General features: G+C 35.3%; 1 protein-coding gene across 2 annotated transcripts in view; it reads right to left on the bottom strand.

Moving 5' to 3' along the window:
• Positions 1-18,805, bottom strand: part of SHPRH (SNF2 histone linker PHD RING helicase) — a 66,074-nt gene that overhangs the window by 4,507 nt on the left and 42,762 nt on the right. The window contains exons 15-27 of one of the 2 annotated variants that reach the window (XM_087718324.1): positions 17,394-17,482; positions 14,781-14,873; positions 14,271-14,378; positions 12,206-12,348; positions 11,293-11,466; positions 10,858-10,920; positions 10,244-10,469; positions 8,849-8,992; positions 5,129-5,230; positions 2,845-2,916; positions 1,156-1,344; positions 619-711; positions 70-156 (exon numbers count right to left, since the gene is read on the bottom strand). In XM_087718324.1, coding sequence (XP_087574450.1) covers positions 70-156; positions 619-711; positions 1,156-1,344; positions 2,845-2,916; positions 5,129-5,230; positions 8,849-8,992; positions 10,244-10,469; positions 10,858-10,920; positions 11,293-11,466; positions 12,206-12,348; positions 14,271-14,378; positions 14,781-14,873; positions 17,394-17,482 — 1,583 coding nt within the window. Of the gene's footprint in view, positions 1-69; positions 157-618; positions 712-1,155; positions 1,345-2,844; positions 2,917-5,128; positions 5,231-8,803; positions 8,993-10,243; positions 10,470-10,857; positions 10,921-11,292; positions 11,467-12,205; positions 12,349-14,270; positions 14,379-14,780; positions 14,874-17,393; positions 17,483-18,805 lie in introns of those variants that run through there. The other variant, XM_087718325.1, reaches the window with a different exon arrangement.

Raw genomic sequence — 18,805 nt, 5'->3', positions numbered from 1 at the left:
TTATCCTTATTATATTAGTTTTGGAAGGGAGGGGGGGGAGAAAACATATAACAATTATGAAATCAATACCTGAAATTTGTGAATTCCATTGATTTGAGCAAAGTCCATATTATTATCATGCAAAGCTTTTGCAATAATATCAAGCACATCTTGCCACTGCAAAATATAAAAGAAAGTTGTTTACATACTACAAATAAGATGGATAGTTGTACTAGATAGCAATAGTAATAGTACTTAAGACTTATATACCGCTTTACAGTACTTTACAGCTTTCTCTAAGAGGTTTACATAGTCGGCATATTGTCCCCAACAACTTTGGGTCCTAATTTTACCCACCTCGGAAGGATGGAGGGCTGAGTCAACCATGAACTTGGTGAGATTTGAACTGGAAAATTGCAGGCAGCAGAAGTAGCCTGCAGTACTGCACTCTAACCACTGTGCCACTGAGATATGGGAGCTTTCTTCAAAAATAAAGTAGCAGTACGGCCAAATATACAATTGTCAATGCTCATCAGATTTAGCTTCAATCAATTCTCATTTCATTTATTAATACTTAAGAGCCCTGTTGAATAACACATTTACAAACTGATCTTTTATAATTTTAAATGCTAGAAATACCGTTGAGAAAACTAGAGCTTTTGCCCCTGGATCTTTGAATTGAATTTTCTTTAGAGTTCGGACCACAGCTTCCACTTTAGTTGAGTGGCTTCCCTTTCAAGAGAAAGAAAATGAAAAATAGTTTTCATTTATTCAGTACAGATCATACCAAAATTGCAAAGTAACATTATGTATTATGTGTTTTACAATACTGTTTATAGCATATCAATTCATGTATACCAGGAAACACCCAAACATATGACCTGAGATTCAAGTTATTATGAACTGTTCCCATGAACATGATCCAGCCAATTGACATGTCCAGTTACTTTGGATGCCAAAATTAAGCACTAGAATAACTTAATGAATTACAATAAATAAATAAATTTCATCCTATGAAATGGTTTGCCATTTGGAAGGCCAGAGAATTGTCTCTGGATAACATATATTTTGACACAAAATTGTTATGGAAACTACTAATTCCACAAAACCAACTTCCAAATAAATAAACTGTAAATTTTTCTTAATGAAATCATCAATAATTGGTATCGAATTTACCTTCACAGGTATATCATCGTCCTGGTTTGAGGTCTCTGCTGTGAAGACATAGGAGATTTCTTTATGTGAAGTTGTTTGCCTGCAGATGGCACACTTGATTGAACTTCTGCGGGTGCCAACACTGTATTGTTCTATAATAATAGCTATGCATTCATTGCAAAAACAATGTCCACATGTCAACACTGCCCACTAGATGGAGAAAAATAAGAAAATATGTATTTGTTATTCATATAAACCAACAAGAAAACTAAAAAAGGACTACTCAATTGTTTTTTAAAAAGTGAAAAGATGCATAAATATGAGATTTTTAAATTAATCAGCTAGCCTGAACAGGTAGGTGCTTAGTGATAGTTTTTTCACTCAGATTTAAGTACCACATTAAAAATAATGAAATCTTGCAAATGACTGAAATACAAGACCTGGATTTCTTTGATTCTCCATGATATTTAATGATAATCATGATATTTAGTCTATATTTAATATTTTGTAATTTTAATCTGTTTTTATATTGATAATTGTTTTATATTTCTATTTTTTTCTCTATATTACTATAGTAAAATACTATACGTTTTACGTAAGCTGCCAAGAGTTGCTTCAGATAGCAAGATGCATGGCATATAAGTTTAATAACTAAAAGCTAAATAAGCAAATACATTTATTGTTCAGTGCAGTCATATAAAAGTATGATGGGATGAGTAACAGAGAAATGTGTACTATACACATAAACATCTAAACACCACAAAGAAAAAATAATCAAACTTCTGAGAGAGGGTTTTTCATTTGGAAGGCAGGGTGGACACCCATTGTCAGAATGACATGAAGGCTCAAAAATTAACTTCCAGGGAAAAATATAATTTTGCATTTATTTCATGAAACTTTAAATTAAATTTATTTAAATACAACTCATGCATTTGCTGTAGAAGTCTTCTTTTTCTATCATATTAGAAATATAGAAACTGGAATTTAGCTACAATATTCAGTTCCGGCATGCTGTTCCAGCAGGCCTGGGGCTGTTGACCTCATTGTTGAGGTCCAGCCCCGATTAGAATGAATGCATGTGGATTTGTGATTTTAAACTGTCTTTTTTTCTCTCTCTTTCTTCTTTTGTAAGCCGCCCAGAGTCCTTTGGGATTGGGCGGCATATAAATTTTAATAATAAATAAATAATAAATAATAAGTTTGAAAAACTATAGCCAAGGTTTCTTTTGCTTGTATAATTGTGCAATTATTAGAAGAAACAAACAGCTAATTATGTAGTTTTATAAAAAGCTACTTATGTTGACATCAACTTTTAATATTTATAAAAAAAGACAATTTTTTAAAATATAATACTGACATTTTATGAATGCCTATGATATCTGCTCAGCGGCCTGGTGTTTCATCAGGTAGTGCCATATACTTCAATCGTCATTTTCAGAATTTTAAGAGACAGATATAGAAACATAAATATATTTCTGAATTAAAATTATAATACTTGAGAATGTCAGGATGCAACATTTTGCATAAACATTCTATGTTTGGCAGCTACATGGTCCAACAGAATACATTTTAAAAAATAAATACAGAACTATAATCATATAGGATTGTTTCGAAGGACAACAGCTTTGTATTGTTGATGAAGGAAATTATTTCACATATGCCAATAATGAACTAAATTATCTACTAAAAAGCCACGGTGGAGAATTTTACCTGTTTTCCCAACTGGCGTGCACAAATTGGGCAGGGCTCTGGATTAACTCCTCCAGTTGTTTTATCTTGAGACTATGTGAACATTAAAGAAAAGCATTTTTACAGCGAAAGTAAAAAACTCGATTATTTTTTTCTTAAAATAATTAAGTAATTTGATGTTAATACTATTCATTTTTATGAATCAAATATGTTATTTCACAATAATCAAATGACACAGTTCTCAGAAAAATGAAATGTAGATGGATCAAAAGAGATATAAATAGAACTAAAAATTGAATGCAAAGTGATATGCAAACTTGAATGCAAAGATTTCATAGGAGTACAGCTTGAAAGCCTATTACAGTATGAAAAATACAGTGGCCAATTTCACTTAAGAGTCAGCATGATGACCTTATAAATATGTTTCAGAGATGATATGAAAGGTAATTTAAAGAATTTAAATTTAAAGAAAATGAAACTATACCTCTTTGAATTTAGTCATAAAGTGTTTTTAAATTCATCTTAATTCAAGTGTCTATTGAGCAAGAACCAATATTATGTATCTCATCTCTGCCTACCTGGTATACTCAAAATGATGCATGCACTTAAACAATGCCACTTTATGGGACCTTGGAAGTATGCCTATTGTGTTGCAATATCTGCTCTCTGGAATGTTGCTAAAAGGGACAATTGGAGACACAATGATTGTGGAGCCCTCTTCCACTATAGTTGGTTTATAGTTGGTGTTCTGGTCTTATTGTTGTTTATGTTCTTTCTTATATGTATTGCTTTTATTTATAAGATGCCTAGAGTCATCAAGATGTCAGATGACCTTGAAATTTGATAAAATAAATAAATAAAACCAAATATGTGCATCTTTTCTTAAGTGTCTGGATTTTATAACTCAACTGTAATATAGCTAAACTGTAATATAGCTATTATAGTGTCTGAAAAATTAGGCAGGCTGGCCATCCATCAATGAGTCCACATAAATTGCAATACACTATAATGTCTTGTTCTGTTCTATTTTATTTTAATATTTTAATTTTATTCTGTAGTTATAAAATATTGAATTGTAATATACAATTATAATTATGGGTTGATGTACAGTAAGGCAGATATTCAGATTAAATTTGGCATTTCTATTCATCTATCAAGTCCTTCTCCCAAGCATCTGGGATGACCAGATGTGGATATTTGATGGTGTTACAGATATGTTGCACAATTAACCTGTTCCAAGTAAACCTGCCTTTTGCAACTGACTGATGGTGAATTTGTTAATAGCTGTTGTGTTCAAGTGAGACTCCAATTGTTTTGGCATTGTACCCAAAGCTCCTATTAATATTGGCGCTACCTTTGCTTTCTTTTGCTACAATCATTCTTTTATATATTATTAAAGATGGTTAAAATACATACGGATTATTTTAGATTTGTTTCTCTAGTTAGCAAAACAAGAAATATTGAAGACCACTAACTATCAAGGCTTAAACTAGATAACAACTCTGAAAGGCAATGCAAACTTGAAATAAACTCTAGTAGCAGTTATTATTGCTAATTCCAGGCAAGCTGGAATTTGCTGGCACGATCCTAGTGAATTCACAATTGTAAGCAATGCTTTCGTGCTGTTTAAAAACAGCTAGCAGACACTGTATTTAAACATTTTTAAATCCATGAAGAGAAAATCTCTTGAAAATTTTCTCAAGAGAAAATCCTGTCTTCAAAATAATTTCTCCTACCCTCATGCATTCCCATTCTATTGGTCTTTGGTTAGTTTATGGCCAGAAACTGTATAGGACAGCGATGGCGAACCTTTTTGTAAATGCATGCCAAAATTGTCTGTGTGCACATGATAGCATGTGCCCGTGTGCTCCACACCCACAATGCAATCATCCCTCACCTGCGCATGCCTGCACGACCACCACCCCCGCGCAGGGGGAGTTTTGGCCCTCCCCAGGCTTCAGGAAAGCCTCCAGAGCTGGGGAGGGCAAAAAATGGGACCAATGGGCCAACCAGAAGAAATCCGGAGGCTTTTCTGAAGCCTGGGGAGGATGAAAATGGTCTCCCTTGGCCCTCTGGAAGGCAGAAAATCAGCTGGCCGGCATGTGCATGCACACTGGAATTGACAGCTCACGTTCTGGCAAATATGGCTCCACAGGTGGCACACATGCCATAAGTTTGTCATCACAGGTATAGGATCATACCAACTAAATATAAAACCCAATGCATCTGGACACACTGGCAGGGGAAGGATGTTTCAAAGTATTAGGCGATAATATAACGTAAACTCAGGAAAGTTCAATCTTACCTTTTCCAAATTATTGAGGTAGAGTAGCTGGCCTAGTTTCTTCTGGAGCTGTGATTTGGCAACTGCTTTGTCATTCAAAAGTTTCACTCTATTTTGTTCCACCTAGAAACCAAGTGTGGTTTGAAAAATCTCCTATTACATTGTGAAAAAACTTTGTAGAATGCTATCTTCTCTAGCATTATCACTAATTAACAAATATCTGTTTTGTTTAAAACTATTCTGTCCTTCAACTTCCATCAATTGCCTGAAACAGGAAGTTCAGATGGATAGAAGTGTTGACATACATTATATGACATGATTGTCTTACTATTGCTCCTCCTGTTTTAGTTTAAAATTGATTTAATTTTGAACTATTTTATGGTATTTTTATTTTTTATTTTTTTATAAAATATTTTTATTCAATTTTCACATTCCATTTGCAATCATTTATATACAGGGTATTTACTATAAGAAAAGAAAAAAAAGAAAAGAAAAAGGGAATAAAACGAACACGTAAAAAGGAAACACAACTTATCATTCACAACCCCACCTAACCCTTGCATCCTCCATACACCCCATCTACCCCCTCCAACTTTCCTTTCTCCCTCTAACACTCCCCTCCTACTTCCCTTTCCCCTCAAACCTTCCTTCTCCCCTTACTTCCCAGACACCCTCCTTACATTCCCCTTACTCCTTACATTCCCCTTACTCCTTCCTTACTCCTCCCTCTTCCTTCCCTCTACCTCCCTCCTTGGTGTATGCCTTTATTCGGGTGTTGTTTGATCTGATAAAAGTAAAGTGAACCAAGGAAAAAAATAATATTAATAATAATAATAAAAAAAGAACCACCGTATATAAATACATTCTTGTTCTTATTAAAACTATATTAACACCCCCCCACCCCACCCCCCACAATCCCCATCCCTAATCCTCCCGACTTCCCAGGGCCCACACCTGGCACTACCTTCTATCTAAAATATCTTGTATACATATGGATTAAAAAATAAAAGTAATATATCAAAAAAAAAAGAAAAGCAGAGAAAGAAAAAAAAAAGGAAAAAAAGAAAAGAGAAAAGAGAAAAAAGAAAAAAAGAAACCACTCTTTGTGTTGATCTCAGCCCCCCATCTTTATCTATGCTTAAATAGTATAAATCATTCTATCTATATTTTATTCTCATCTCTTACTTCTTTGCTATTTACCCCGACCTTCTGTAGGCTCTCCCGTTCCCTTCCTAAACCTCATGATCCCTTCCAATAAGATTTAAGCAGCGTGGTTCATGCCATATATTCAAATATAACTTTACAGACAAGTAATCAAACTTTCCCTTCTAGTAAAATTTAAACAACGTAAATGATCTTTCTTTACCCCTTTTTCAAACAGTAATTCAAAATAATCTAACCAGATTTCCCCTTCTTAGTAAAGTTAAGCAGCGTAGATCAGATATTACTTTACACAGGAATCAATTTCTATCTTAAGATAATTCCAACCGACTTCCCCTTCTAATAGGATTTAAATAACTTAGTTCCTTCCACATGTATTTTACCCTCATCCCCCACTTGTCTGATATTTACCACTATCAAATTTATACTACCATTTGTTTAAAATATAACTCAGAGCGATTTGTAGCATGAATCATTCCACATATTCCAATAATACTTTCAGCAAGAGTCAGTTAACCTTCTATTTTAAGGTAGTCGCTTCTAACAAAGTTTAAACAACATAAATCATTCCGCATTCTTTTTACAGTTATCTTAAGATAATCCCAAGCGGCTTCCTGTTCTAATAAGCTTTAAACAATGTAAATTTTGCCCTCTTCCCTTGCTTGTCTGATATTTACCACAAATAATATCTTTGAAGACAATCACGTCCTGGTCATCAACTCGGAGACTGTTATTATGAAACTTTTGCACAATCGTGTTTCTAGATTCTTTTGTAGAGAAATGTATAATTATGTCCCTCGGGAGCTGTCGCTGTTCCGCTATCAATGAGTTCTGGCGATAGATTTTCCGAATCTGCCAATCAAAGTTAAGTCCCGGGCTTCCCAGCGCATGGCTGAAGGCTTCAGCAAAGGTCTGTTTCAAATTCTCTTGCTCCTTTTCACGGAATCCTCTGACTCTTATTGAAAATGCCTTCCTATCAAAATTTAGCATCATAAGCTGTTCTTCGTTATTTCTAATTTTTTCTTGTAAAATTTGAATATTGGTAGTCAAATTAAAATTAGCCTTCTCCAGACTTTCCAATTTGTTCTCTATTTCAGCAGAGTAATCTGACAGGGCAGACACGGCTGCAAACGTATTCGCCTTCATTTGATTAACTTTAGATTTTAGATCATCATAAAGTTGCAATACAAATTCCTTAAGTTCTTGCTTAAAGGCATTAAATATTTTAAAGAGATATTCCTGTGTTAAAACTTCTCCAGTAGAGGGCGTAGGAGACAAAGGCTGTGTTTCCAAAAAAGATTCTTTAAATTCTTTAGACACATTTGTAGCAAGACGCTTCTTTGATCTGGGTGCCATAATAAATAAACAAGTAAGCAGCGCTTCGCTCCCCTCTATTTCCAAAGAAAAAGAGTTTATTTTGTTAAGGAGCGGTCTGCAGGAAGATAAGCCCAGCTAAGTACATCCAGTAATCATCCACGGAGAGAAATCGCCATTTTGAAGTCTATTTAAACAAAGAAGTCTTTAAGACGAATGGTGCTGGTATTTAAGATAGTAATAAAAGCATAAATCTCACAGGGGTGGTACCCTCCCGTATCAAATCTAGCTTGAAAAAAACTTTGTTTTGTCCTGGGGGGGGCTAGCCTGTCTGGGGCTGCCAAAAAAAAAAAGGCAGCTGAGAAGAACTGGCCGGAGATAAAGGCTCCGCTTCGGCTGGATCTAATCTCTTCCACAGCCAAAAAAAGAAAAAGGCTGTGGCTTACGAATAGACCCTAGCCTACGGAGCTATCCTCCCTGCCCCTTTCTTAGCCAAAAAGGGGTGCTATCTATGATCTTATTTAGATATACAGACCAGATCTCTGAGGAGCTCGGTGGAGCCCTCCTCGGCAACAGGCCACGCCCCCAGGAAGCCTATGGTATTTTTATTGTAAACAACTTTGAAGACCCATTAAGGCCGATGAGCAACCTATCTACTATATACAAACAAATATGAAGCATATGACTTTCAACATTATAATGCAAGATTTGGTTAAAAAAAATGTTAATAAATACAGGCACATTTCATTTTATTGCACTTTGCAGATGTGTTTTTTTTACAACTCTTTAGCAGCAAAATCATTATGACTGAAGGCTGAGATGATGATTAGCATTTTTTTTAACCAATACAGCATTTTAATTAAGGTATGTACTTTTTTAGACATAATGCTAATGCACACTTAATAGACTACAGTTTAGTATAAACGTAACTTTTATACACAATGGGGAGCCAAAAAAGTCATGACTCACTCTATTGCAATGATCTGAAACAGAACCTGAAATATCTCTGAGGTATACCTGTAACAGTGTTGAATGTTAGTGGTTTTTAGTTTCAGATTGTAGCCCGCAATGACTGCTAATCATTAGGGCTATGCAGTTTTGAACTAAAATGTCACTTCAGATCCACTGAAGCAATCTTTCAAAGTTAAGTAGCAACTTGTGCCAAAGCCCTCACTATTGAATAAGGTTAGCCCCAACTCAATGCTTTACAAACTGATTCACCTTATTAAACAATATTCCAGCTTCTCAAGTATAAAGATACGTCACCTCATGTGGCTCAATTATGTGAAGAACAGGGTGATTGGGTTTCGGCTCTTCTGGATGACGCATTCTGAGGCGTTCGGTGGCCATAGCAAGTTCATCAATGGCAGAGACATGGTCTCTTAAGACCATCCAGTATTCATGAAGCAACTGAAAGGTCAATTGTTTTGATCAGGAAAAAACTCTTTAAGTTGTCTTCAATAAAACATAACATTTGTACAGATTCTATGATAACAGGGTCAGAAAATATAACAGGAGCAGTAACGTAGGTTTCCCTCTCTGTGTTATATGACAAGCAATTCCATCTCTAAAGAACACAGGAAAACAATAAAACTATGCAAAAAAATCTCTTCCAGTAATTTCTACCTGAATATATTCATATATGTGCATATTTATGTGCATATATAGACACACATACCCAGATACACATCTCCTTAACATACATGGACACTGATGTTAATACAACCTTGCAACACCTAGAGAAGTAATCCAAGCAATTATGTCCCATTTGTCAATACGAATTAGGGACAAGTTACATCTTACTTAAAGATATCTAGCACATAACTCATAACTCAGATTATTAGTTAGTGAACGTTTTGGAGCATTCAATTTTCCATAATGAATTTTTTGGTATTGTGTTACTGGAAGAAATACACTTTACCTGATGTCTTAATCTCAAATGATACTGTTACATTATGCAGGAATTAAGGATATAAATTACACTTAAATAATACACAGCACATGTCATGGAAATCAAACAGATAACTGTACATATATCATGGATATATTTAGCAGTTAGTCTCCTATGTATTTTCAAACAACCAAAAATGAAGAAATTTTCCCCCACTATTAATATTGATTAATGCTAGCAGTTTCAAATTCCTTACATTCCAAACAACTATTCTTTCCTTACAAGTTCCTCCCATTCCAAACAACTATTTCTTACTGCATAAAGCAAGTTGATGCATGAGCAATAGGATTATTCTAAAAAGTCAAGTATATATAGACATCCATCTCTGCCTTACATGCCTGCTATTAACAAATTATCCTTGACACTAGATTTATTGTTTAGCATACCTACTCTCAGATGAGAACGCATCTATCTCTCTAAATGTGGCAAAGTTTTCTACCAATCAATAAAATTTGATAGGACCTAATGAATTAACACCCGATTAAATTCACAATATACAAAGGCCTATTATTTCATTACTTTTTTATATATTACGAGCATTTTTAGTGTTTTGCAATGGCTTATGTAATAAAGTTAATCTGAATCTTGTGTCTTGCAGCTTACTTATAGTAATATATAATTTCAGGCTATACTCGAATTGTCCACATGCCTGATACCAGGAAACTATTTTTATATTAAGATTTCTCCGAGATTTATTTTTCTTGTTCTACCTTATATTCCTTTTTCCATGCTTCAAAAAGTTCCAAGAAGATGTTGCCTTCTTCAATTGCCTTGGAATCTAGCCTATGAGCTTTGGCAAAAGACAATATCGCTTTCAAGGAGCGCTCAGTTTCACTTGCTGCCCAGAGACCTCTACTGGTGGTAGGCAAACGATCATCAACTAGGCCTTCTTCATCTTCTATCATTTCTTCAAAGATCGCCATCTGGCCTTTTACACTTTAATGCAAAAACATTACAGCTGTCATCATATCTGAAGATTCCATACATCTTAATAAAAACAAAGATATTGGCAAAACAAAACAAAATACACTTTCTTAACTGGAAAGAGGTGCCACAAGGGCACGAGAACACATGATGTGATCTCATTATCTGAAAAAACAAACCCACCATACCCAAATATAATTCCTTCTTCAAAAAGCACAGTGACCGAAAGCAATTCATTTAAGCTCTACAACTGGATAAAGGGCACAATAGTTTCTTAAAAAAACGCATCCTTTTTTTTGCAGGACTAAAATTCAGAAAGTACACAGGCCTTTTTTATCAATTTTTGATTAATAATTACTTTTGGATGTTTGATTTTGTCATTAAAAAAAGGAAAGCTTACGTGTGTGAAAAGAGTTTTGATTCATATTCTGTGAACAATTCATCAGCTTTACAAAAGACGCAACTGGAAATACAAATTTTACAAAAAGATCAGTAAACAAACATGCCTGCTAAGTAAGGGGGCTTCTTCAACAGAAATATACAAAATCAATTCCCTTGAAATTTTAATGAGAATTCAACAATTAAAAAACTGTCTTTCTATCTAAATAAATCAAATAAGATAAAATGTATGTATTGTGTCAGCTGCACATCGATTATCTATCTTATGTTAATTAATCAATTAACTGAATAATTCGTAACACACAGTATAACAACCAGAATTTTTTTTGTCATAAAGCAATAACGCCAATTACAATCTCATGACAATTTTACCACAACAAACAGAAGAAAAGCAGAACGAAATCTCTTTAATTTGGCCAATATTTTTTACACCTACTTGTTTAGTGGCAATCTTACTGGCCGCAGATGGCAGATCGTGGCAGCCTCAATAACTGCTTTGGAAGGAGGTCCTTCCAGATTTTTCACAGCTTCTCTCACTTGTTTCTGCAGTTTCTTCACTTCTTCCATTTGAGTTGTCAGAAGATACTGCAGTCCTCTGCAGTCACGAAATCTAGGAAAAGATAAATGGATATCCAAGGATTAGAACATTATTTTGGAACAGATTTATTCAGTCATGTATCTGAAATTGATGGGCTTTAGTTACAATCTGCTATTTTCAAGGTGGTGTCATCATTAATCACATAGATTTTTTTAAAAATAGCAACCTCTGGAATAAGTTGTTTTTAGGGATGCACTTAAAGATATGTATAGATTCCATATTATATTTTCAGAACATAAAAATGGCTTTACACATACAACACCCACAAACATATGTAGCTAGAAAAAAAAGGAAAGTTGGGAAGATCAATTTAAAAGAGAGGTGCTATGAAAAAAGCTATATACACCAATTCCATAATAATTGCCATCTTTATGGCAGGACAGAAAGTTATTTCCATTTAATTTAAATTATTTTAATTCTCTTTACTCCTCTGATTGGCTATGGACAGATAAAATAAGTTATCAGACAAACTACCCTGAGCAGACCCACTGGAAGTCTTAAACAGTTAGAGTAGGCCTTCTGGTATCATGAAGAAGCCAGCTCATGCAATTTGCACATTAACAACCAGCATGAGAATTTCTTACATCTCTCCCTCAAGTTAGTCAAGATTGCCCAGCATGAATGTAAAACCATACAGATCCACTTAATATTGCAAGTTTATTGCAAATGATTACGACTTCTCCCATAAGCAACATTATAACTGCAATGAAGAAGTTGAAATTTAGCAACATTTTTTCTATTTGTGACTTACTTATCTGCCATAGAGAGCTTATTCATTTGCTGTTTGTAATTACTGGTCAGATCATTTTGTACTCGCTGTACAAGCTCCTCATCTATTGCATACTGTATTGCTGACTGAATCACATCCAACCACCAAGGTGAACTGGAGCGTATCTGGGGTATAGCAGAAAAGTTGTGACCATAAATAAATGTCTCTCATGCTTTCCTGGACCAGGTTGTATCATGACAGGCTTAACAGTACTATGAGTTCAAACTAATGATGAGAAAAGTTGTCTTCTCCAAGTATCAAAGAAAAAATAAATTATGCAGAGAAACTGAGTTAATGGCATAGTAGTATGACTTAAAAATAATAACCAAAGGAAAGAAAAACATCATATATGGATATGCAATAATACACATCTAGACTGTTTTAACAAGTTCTTATGTAATGCAATATTATGCTAGGGAATCTTTAGCAACTTACTTAATAATTTTAAATGAACCTGAAAAATTCAGCTCTAGATATATGTTTGTCAATGTGTTTATTTGTATCAATTTTGATAGCTATTAACATTTCCATCTTGTGCCCATGTACAACCAGAGCTGCCTTTCAAAAATAGTCTGGCAATGTATTTTTTCTTGTGCTTAGCATGTCTGGTAGAACAAAGGACTATAACAATAATTTCTTACTATTGGATAAATACTTGAGTTACAAAATTCCTATCACCACCTTACTTTGTGAAATTCTAAAAAAAATAAAAATAGTAAATGCTCCAGATACCTTAAGATACTTTCTGAAGAAAAAAATACAAGATGTACCTGAAGCACAGGTTTTTAATCACTGAAAAACAGCACTCTCAAAGACAATGCCTTGTGAATAATCCATTGCTAATGCTTCCAAAGATGAATGCCTCCATGATTCAGTGAGTCATTCCATAACTACATCTGTCATTTCTAGTGCTGCACAATGCTCTCTCTAGCATGGAGGAACAGTGTCAGACTTTGACCAGAAGGCATGGACGAAGTCCCCACTGAGCTGTGAAGCTCAACCATCTGTACTGTCTTACCTCATGTCAATTTTATGAAGTTAGGCTAAAACATCTGAGCTCATTGCAAAAGCAGAATGTAAGTATGATATCACATTTTCTAGAGATCCTAATTATAAAATGTCCTTAGTTTCCTTAGTGTAAAGATACCTTTTGATTTGGGATATAGAGGAAATAATCTAAGTATTGACTCTCACAACTGGTCTGAAAGATAGGAATCAAAGATACACATTTTTTATCTCCATGCTGATGCTACAAAATTGCATTATGGTTGAACTTCACACAAAATATAAGTTAAGAAGTCGATATGGCAATCACCTTCTGATTGATTAGTATTAGTTTGGATGTCTGTATCACATTAAATCTGGAGGAATTACTACACTCAGTGGGTACTGTTCTGTTCTCTGTTTGGTATAAAGGCAGCATCTAATAATAGCATATACACAAACTAAATTGATACCTAGAAAGAGAGACAATAGTTGAAACTATAATAAATGCATTACGTTTTTATAAAGAATTCTTTGAAGCACATGGCCAGAGACATAATGTAGTTACTGTCCTAGCAGATAATTCTAACGTGGAGACATTTTTAAAGTTACCCGACTTTACCATGACACCATGTGTTTTAACAATTTGGCTAAATTAATCTTAGAACTATTTCTAAGCTAGATGTTTTTGTACTTTGTCTTCTTAATAAAGGAAATAAGTAAGATGTGACCACTATTTAAACATTTCTAAAGAACCTAATTAGCTTTTGAATGATAGGCTGTTAATAAACAATCATATTTTTAATTCACTAAACTTATAACAGAAGCTCAATTTGTGCTGTGCAAAACATTTCAAATTAAAGCATTCTTAATTTGGAATGTGACTATTTGAGTGTGAAAGTCCTATATGGGATGTAGCATCTTACCTGAACATGTTTCTAATATTTTCTAATTCAGAACATATACACATCCTGATTTCAAGATGCCCTGTAATAAAGGATGCAAAAACATAGTATCTCTGTATGTTAAAAAGATAAATCAAATAATGGCAGCCATGTCTTACTTTCCTTTGGAGTTCATGAATTGTCTGTAAAACTGGCTGCAAAGCCTGATGAGCTTCAGCAACTTCTGCATTTGATTTACTCATATAATGCTGGCGGAGTTGTTCACACTGCGTTTAAAGGAAAGATTAGGTAGTCATATAACCTTAACAGGAAACCTTTTAACAAAGAAATACAGTTACTCCTTAGATATATTACTGTATTTAAACAATTCTAGAATATTAGCCTGGTTTGATTAATGATTTCAATAAGACAACAAAGTATAATTAACAGACATGGGTGCTCCTAAACAGACAAAGAATCCCCATTCCTAATCCTGTGAAAATGTTTTACTAGCCCTGGACCAGTACAGATTTATTACTCCAGAGTTTATCATGAAATGTCCCATATGGAAATGTTCTATGTTTGTAGACACAACTTATCTATTTTTATAGACTTTTTAAATCTTTTTTTTTTTTTGCAAATTGGTACTCCTTTACTCATACCCTGAAATGTATACAATGAACAAGTACCTCTTCCTTAAGTCTGCCATCTCTTAAAGTGGGTGGTATCCCAGGATGATTTGCTGTCAGAAGTTCCATCAGATTGTGTGTAGAATGAAGTCTCTGCCAATGTAACATATATGCCTGTCATGAAGTCGAATATATTCTGAAGACTGTAATAGGGAACCGTTTAATGTGTAACAGATTTGCACACTAAGAAAACTTAGAACATAATTTCTTACTTTTAATTGTACAGTACTGTATATACACATATACAGATCAGGGCATCTGACCAGGATGGCTATTTTGTATGGTCACTAAAGTAACTTTTATTTTTATTTTATTTTTTTAAAGTAAAGGTCTGTGAGGGCTGCAAGGAATATGGATTATGATGTGATGAAAAATTCTGTTCATTTGAAAGGATTTTGTGACAGAGGAATGAAAGGTTTTAAAATGGTTGCCTTAAGCCCTTTACCTCTTTTGTCCAAAACATGTTATTTCTGAACAGATGAAAACATTTTCACTGCTGAATTTAAATAGTATACTAAAAGCAGAAAATTTGAGCCGGGGGGAAAGGCTCCTTGAATTCATGGCATTCTTTGCTCCAGATTCTTTGTTTGACCTTCACAAACCCTGCCAATAGCCATATCAAAGTAATGGAGAGGGAGAAAAAAATAGGCTTTTAAAATGGAAATGTATGATATGAAGTAATATAAATATTGTAAATCAATAACTGGAAAACACACACATTCTTTATTTCAAAAGCTTTCAAAGCATTCAGAAGCTGAATTGAAAGACCCATCATTTCAAATTATCGCTGTCAAACATGTGTATACAAATGTATCAGTCACCTGGACAATGACAAATAGAGCTATACAACCACACAAAATTGATTCAATAATTTGTTCCAGAAAATTACTGAACTCAATTCAATAACCATGGAGAACCACAGAAATGACCTTGGAGAAAGAATACAAGTAGTCCTTAACTCATGATTACAACTGGGGCTAGCATTTCCATTGCTAAGTGATGCAGCCATAAAGCGACATCACATGACCCTATTGCTTAGTGATGGCAATCCTGGCACTCCACACTGCAGTCATTCAGCAAATTCCACTAGCCCTTAGGTAAGGATCTACCCCAATCCAAGCCATCCCAAACTTGAACTCTCCTAGCCCTAAGCTTTGGTTCCTCCAAGGTAAAAGACTGCCTCTCCTTCAACTCCCCCCAACTGCCTATGCCCCTCATTTCTATTCTTTTGACCTCCCTGCACCCTGCCTTGCAGGGCAGCAAGCAGCCCCAGAAGCATGTGGCTCAGGTGTTTCATGGCATACCATGACTCTGAAACTGCAAAAAATCCCTCCGCTGCTGCACAGCATGAAACTGCAGCCGTCCTGGAAGCTTCAGCTACCCCAGCATGGCCCAGAAGCATAGCACAAAGCCACTGTGCCCTGGGAAACTCCAAAGATGCAGTGCAAAGCCTCTACATCCCGAGAAGTTCCAACAGCTGATCTATTGCAGGAAGCACCCCAGTCCAGGCCTAGTTGCACTCACCCTTGCCACCCTGAATCCCAGTGACCCTGCCATCTGAGCTGCCCATCACCATCTTCTTGATCTTGCTACTGATGAGATTTAGCTGTTCTGGCTCTATGAGGCAGCTGCTGGCCATGTGTGGCCATCTTCTCCAGGTCTCACAAATAATGGGCATGCGACTTGGAGAACAGTGTATGTGATTTGGCGAATGGCACAAGCAGGAAGAATGCCTGGCACGCCCAGCAGTTTACCTTGCATAGTGCCATTCTAGAATACTGTGCCAGCAGAAGATCATAGAACTGCAGCTGGGGGGCAGCAGTTCTATAATTTGTAGGGTAGCAGGGGCAATTGAGAGTGGCCCCAGAGGAGCTGGGGAGGGTGCACAGTTAGAGGAGATTTACCTCAGCAACTTGCTATTTTCTCTGCTGGCTTTACCAATGTGTCCTACGGAAGCCAGTAAATAAGGTTGTGAATGGCAAACATGTGATTAAGAGGTACTTGGCAACTGATTATAAGTGCAAAAGAGTTGTCAATTGCCCAGATTGTAATCACCAGACAGCAGAAGTGCTGCAAGAGCTGTAATTTCAGGGATCAGTTGACCTACATTCAGCATTGCTATAACTTTGAACAGTCACTGAATGAACAGTCATAAATCAAGGATTACCTGTATATCAGTAAAGCAGAATACTGACATTTTTCATGGAACCTGTTTCCTGACCTGGCGTGCTCAAAGGGCTGACCCCAGTCCTGAAAGCCTGTAAAGTACCATGTTCCAAATAGACTGGTGCAATCACTTCAAAAATACCCATAAAGATTTTAAAAATATCACACACCAATAAACTAAGCTAAGTAATTCAATGCTAAGTGGAGTACAAACAGCTTTGTTCTAAAGAAAGAACTGCATTTAAGATATTTATGCCTTGTTTTTTAACAGTATTATTTAGATCCATCTGCATCAATAACAACCGCCACATAAAACAAAATTGAGATGTAATAATTGCTCAGTATTTGTTTCATAAATGAATTCATCAAGGTTTAGATTTTTTAAAAACACATTTATTAGTCTATGCGCTCTTTCAAAAAAAAAAAAAACCAAATTAGTGTACATACTTGCAATGAATCTGTTTTGAGTTTCTCTTTATGTTCTTCAGAGGAACGTAGAACCTCTCTGTACAGGTCTGCTGCCAAAGCATATTCTCCTGAAAAATTAGCACATTTCAGACTAGATCATTGCATTTCTGTTTTCTGCTTACATAAAATTATACACCATCATTACCTTTTTTAAAGACCTTTAATATGTGTGTGTGTGTGTGTGTGTGTGTGTGTGTGTACTTCCATTCTCTGAAGACGGTTTCTGTCTGGATGGTCTCTTGTGACGAGCCGATGGAGAGAGAATGGAAGTAGTGAACTTCCTCCCATATTTGGGCATACCAGGGGTTGTGACTTTAAATATATACCTTTCTCCCTGGCTCAGCTGATAACGGAGGAGAGCCTGTGGCTTAATGGTTAACACATCTGGCTAAGATGCAATACAGCCCAGGTTCGAATCCCAGTAAGGGTATGGCTAGCTGATGAGAGCTAAATAGCTTGAAATAGATCTATACTAGTCTCCCTTTATTTATTTATCAGCACAAATACAACACAAATGTAACAAAAGGCAACAGTAAAAATATTGGGTTTCTGTCTGGATATAAACACACACACACACACACACACACACGAATACATGAATCTACTTGAAAAGTTCTTGAATTACCAAACTTCCACTCTGAAAATGAAGTTAAAGAAAATGTCTACCACAGAATTATTCTTCCCATAATAAAAAGATGACATTTCTTGAATCATTCTCTTCACTAAAGAGGATGTGGAGGAAAAATAATATGAAGCATTAATCAGGGAATTCTTTTGGAATTAACAAACCAAAATGTCCAAAATCCAAAGCCCCATCTTTGCCTTGCCAGTTCTACCTTGTTCAGCTAGTTCAGGGTGAATCTGCCATATATTTGACAAGTCTGTTTCAATTACCAGCTCGTAAGTCAAACTTCTTACCAAATACACTTGTGGAATGCTTCCACTGAATTTCTTTCCACTGCTATAATCCTTCTATTAAAACTCAGATAAATGAAGTGACCAAATAACAGCTTCATATTATTTGTGAAAATTGATTTCTGCTTGCTGTTTCTCAAAGTACTGTTCTTGCTGTTCCTTGCATGCCTCATGGTTGAAGTTGGGGGGAAAAAAACAGGAGATGACTGTTAATGTGCTATACTTCAAACAATGAACCAGGCCCAATTCAAGTATAATAGGAAATCACTATCAAGTGATATCCATGTTTCTCTTCCTGTTGTAATTTTAGGACTCCAAAGAAATCAGTTCAATCTGTTTTCAAATTTAAACCATACTCCAATGTGCCTGATATTGAAAAGAATCTGGTATCAAAGTTGGATTTCAGATTCTGACGTGTTCTTTAAGTTAAACAAATCATAAATTTCAAAGCAGGAAATGTGTAATTGTGTTTTCTT

This window comes from Thamnophis sirtalis, unplaced genomic scaffold (assembly GCF_051295495.1).
Source record: "Thamnophis sirtalis isolate CommonGarterSnake01/CBP01778 unplaced genomic scaffold, rThaSir2_p1.2 scaffold_6, whole genome shotgun sequence".
NCBI classification, from domain to species: Eukaryota; Metazoa; Chordata; class Lepidosauria; order Squamata; family Natricidae; genus Thamnophis; species Thamnophis sirtalis.
This window is presented reverse-complemented; position numbering and strand designations above follow the sequence as displayed.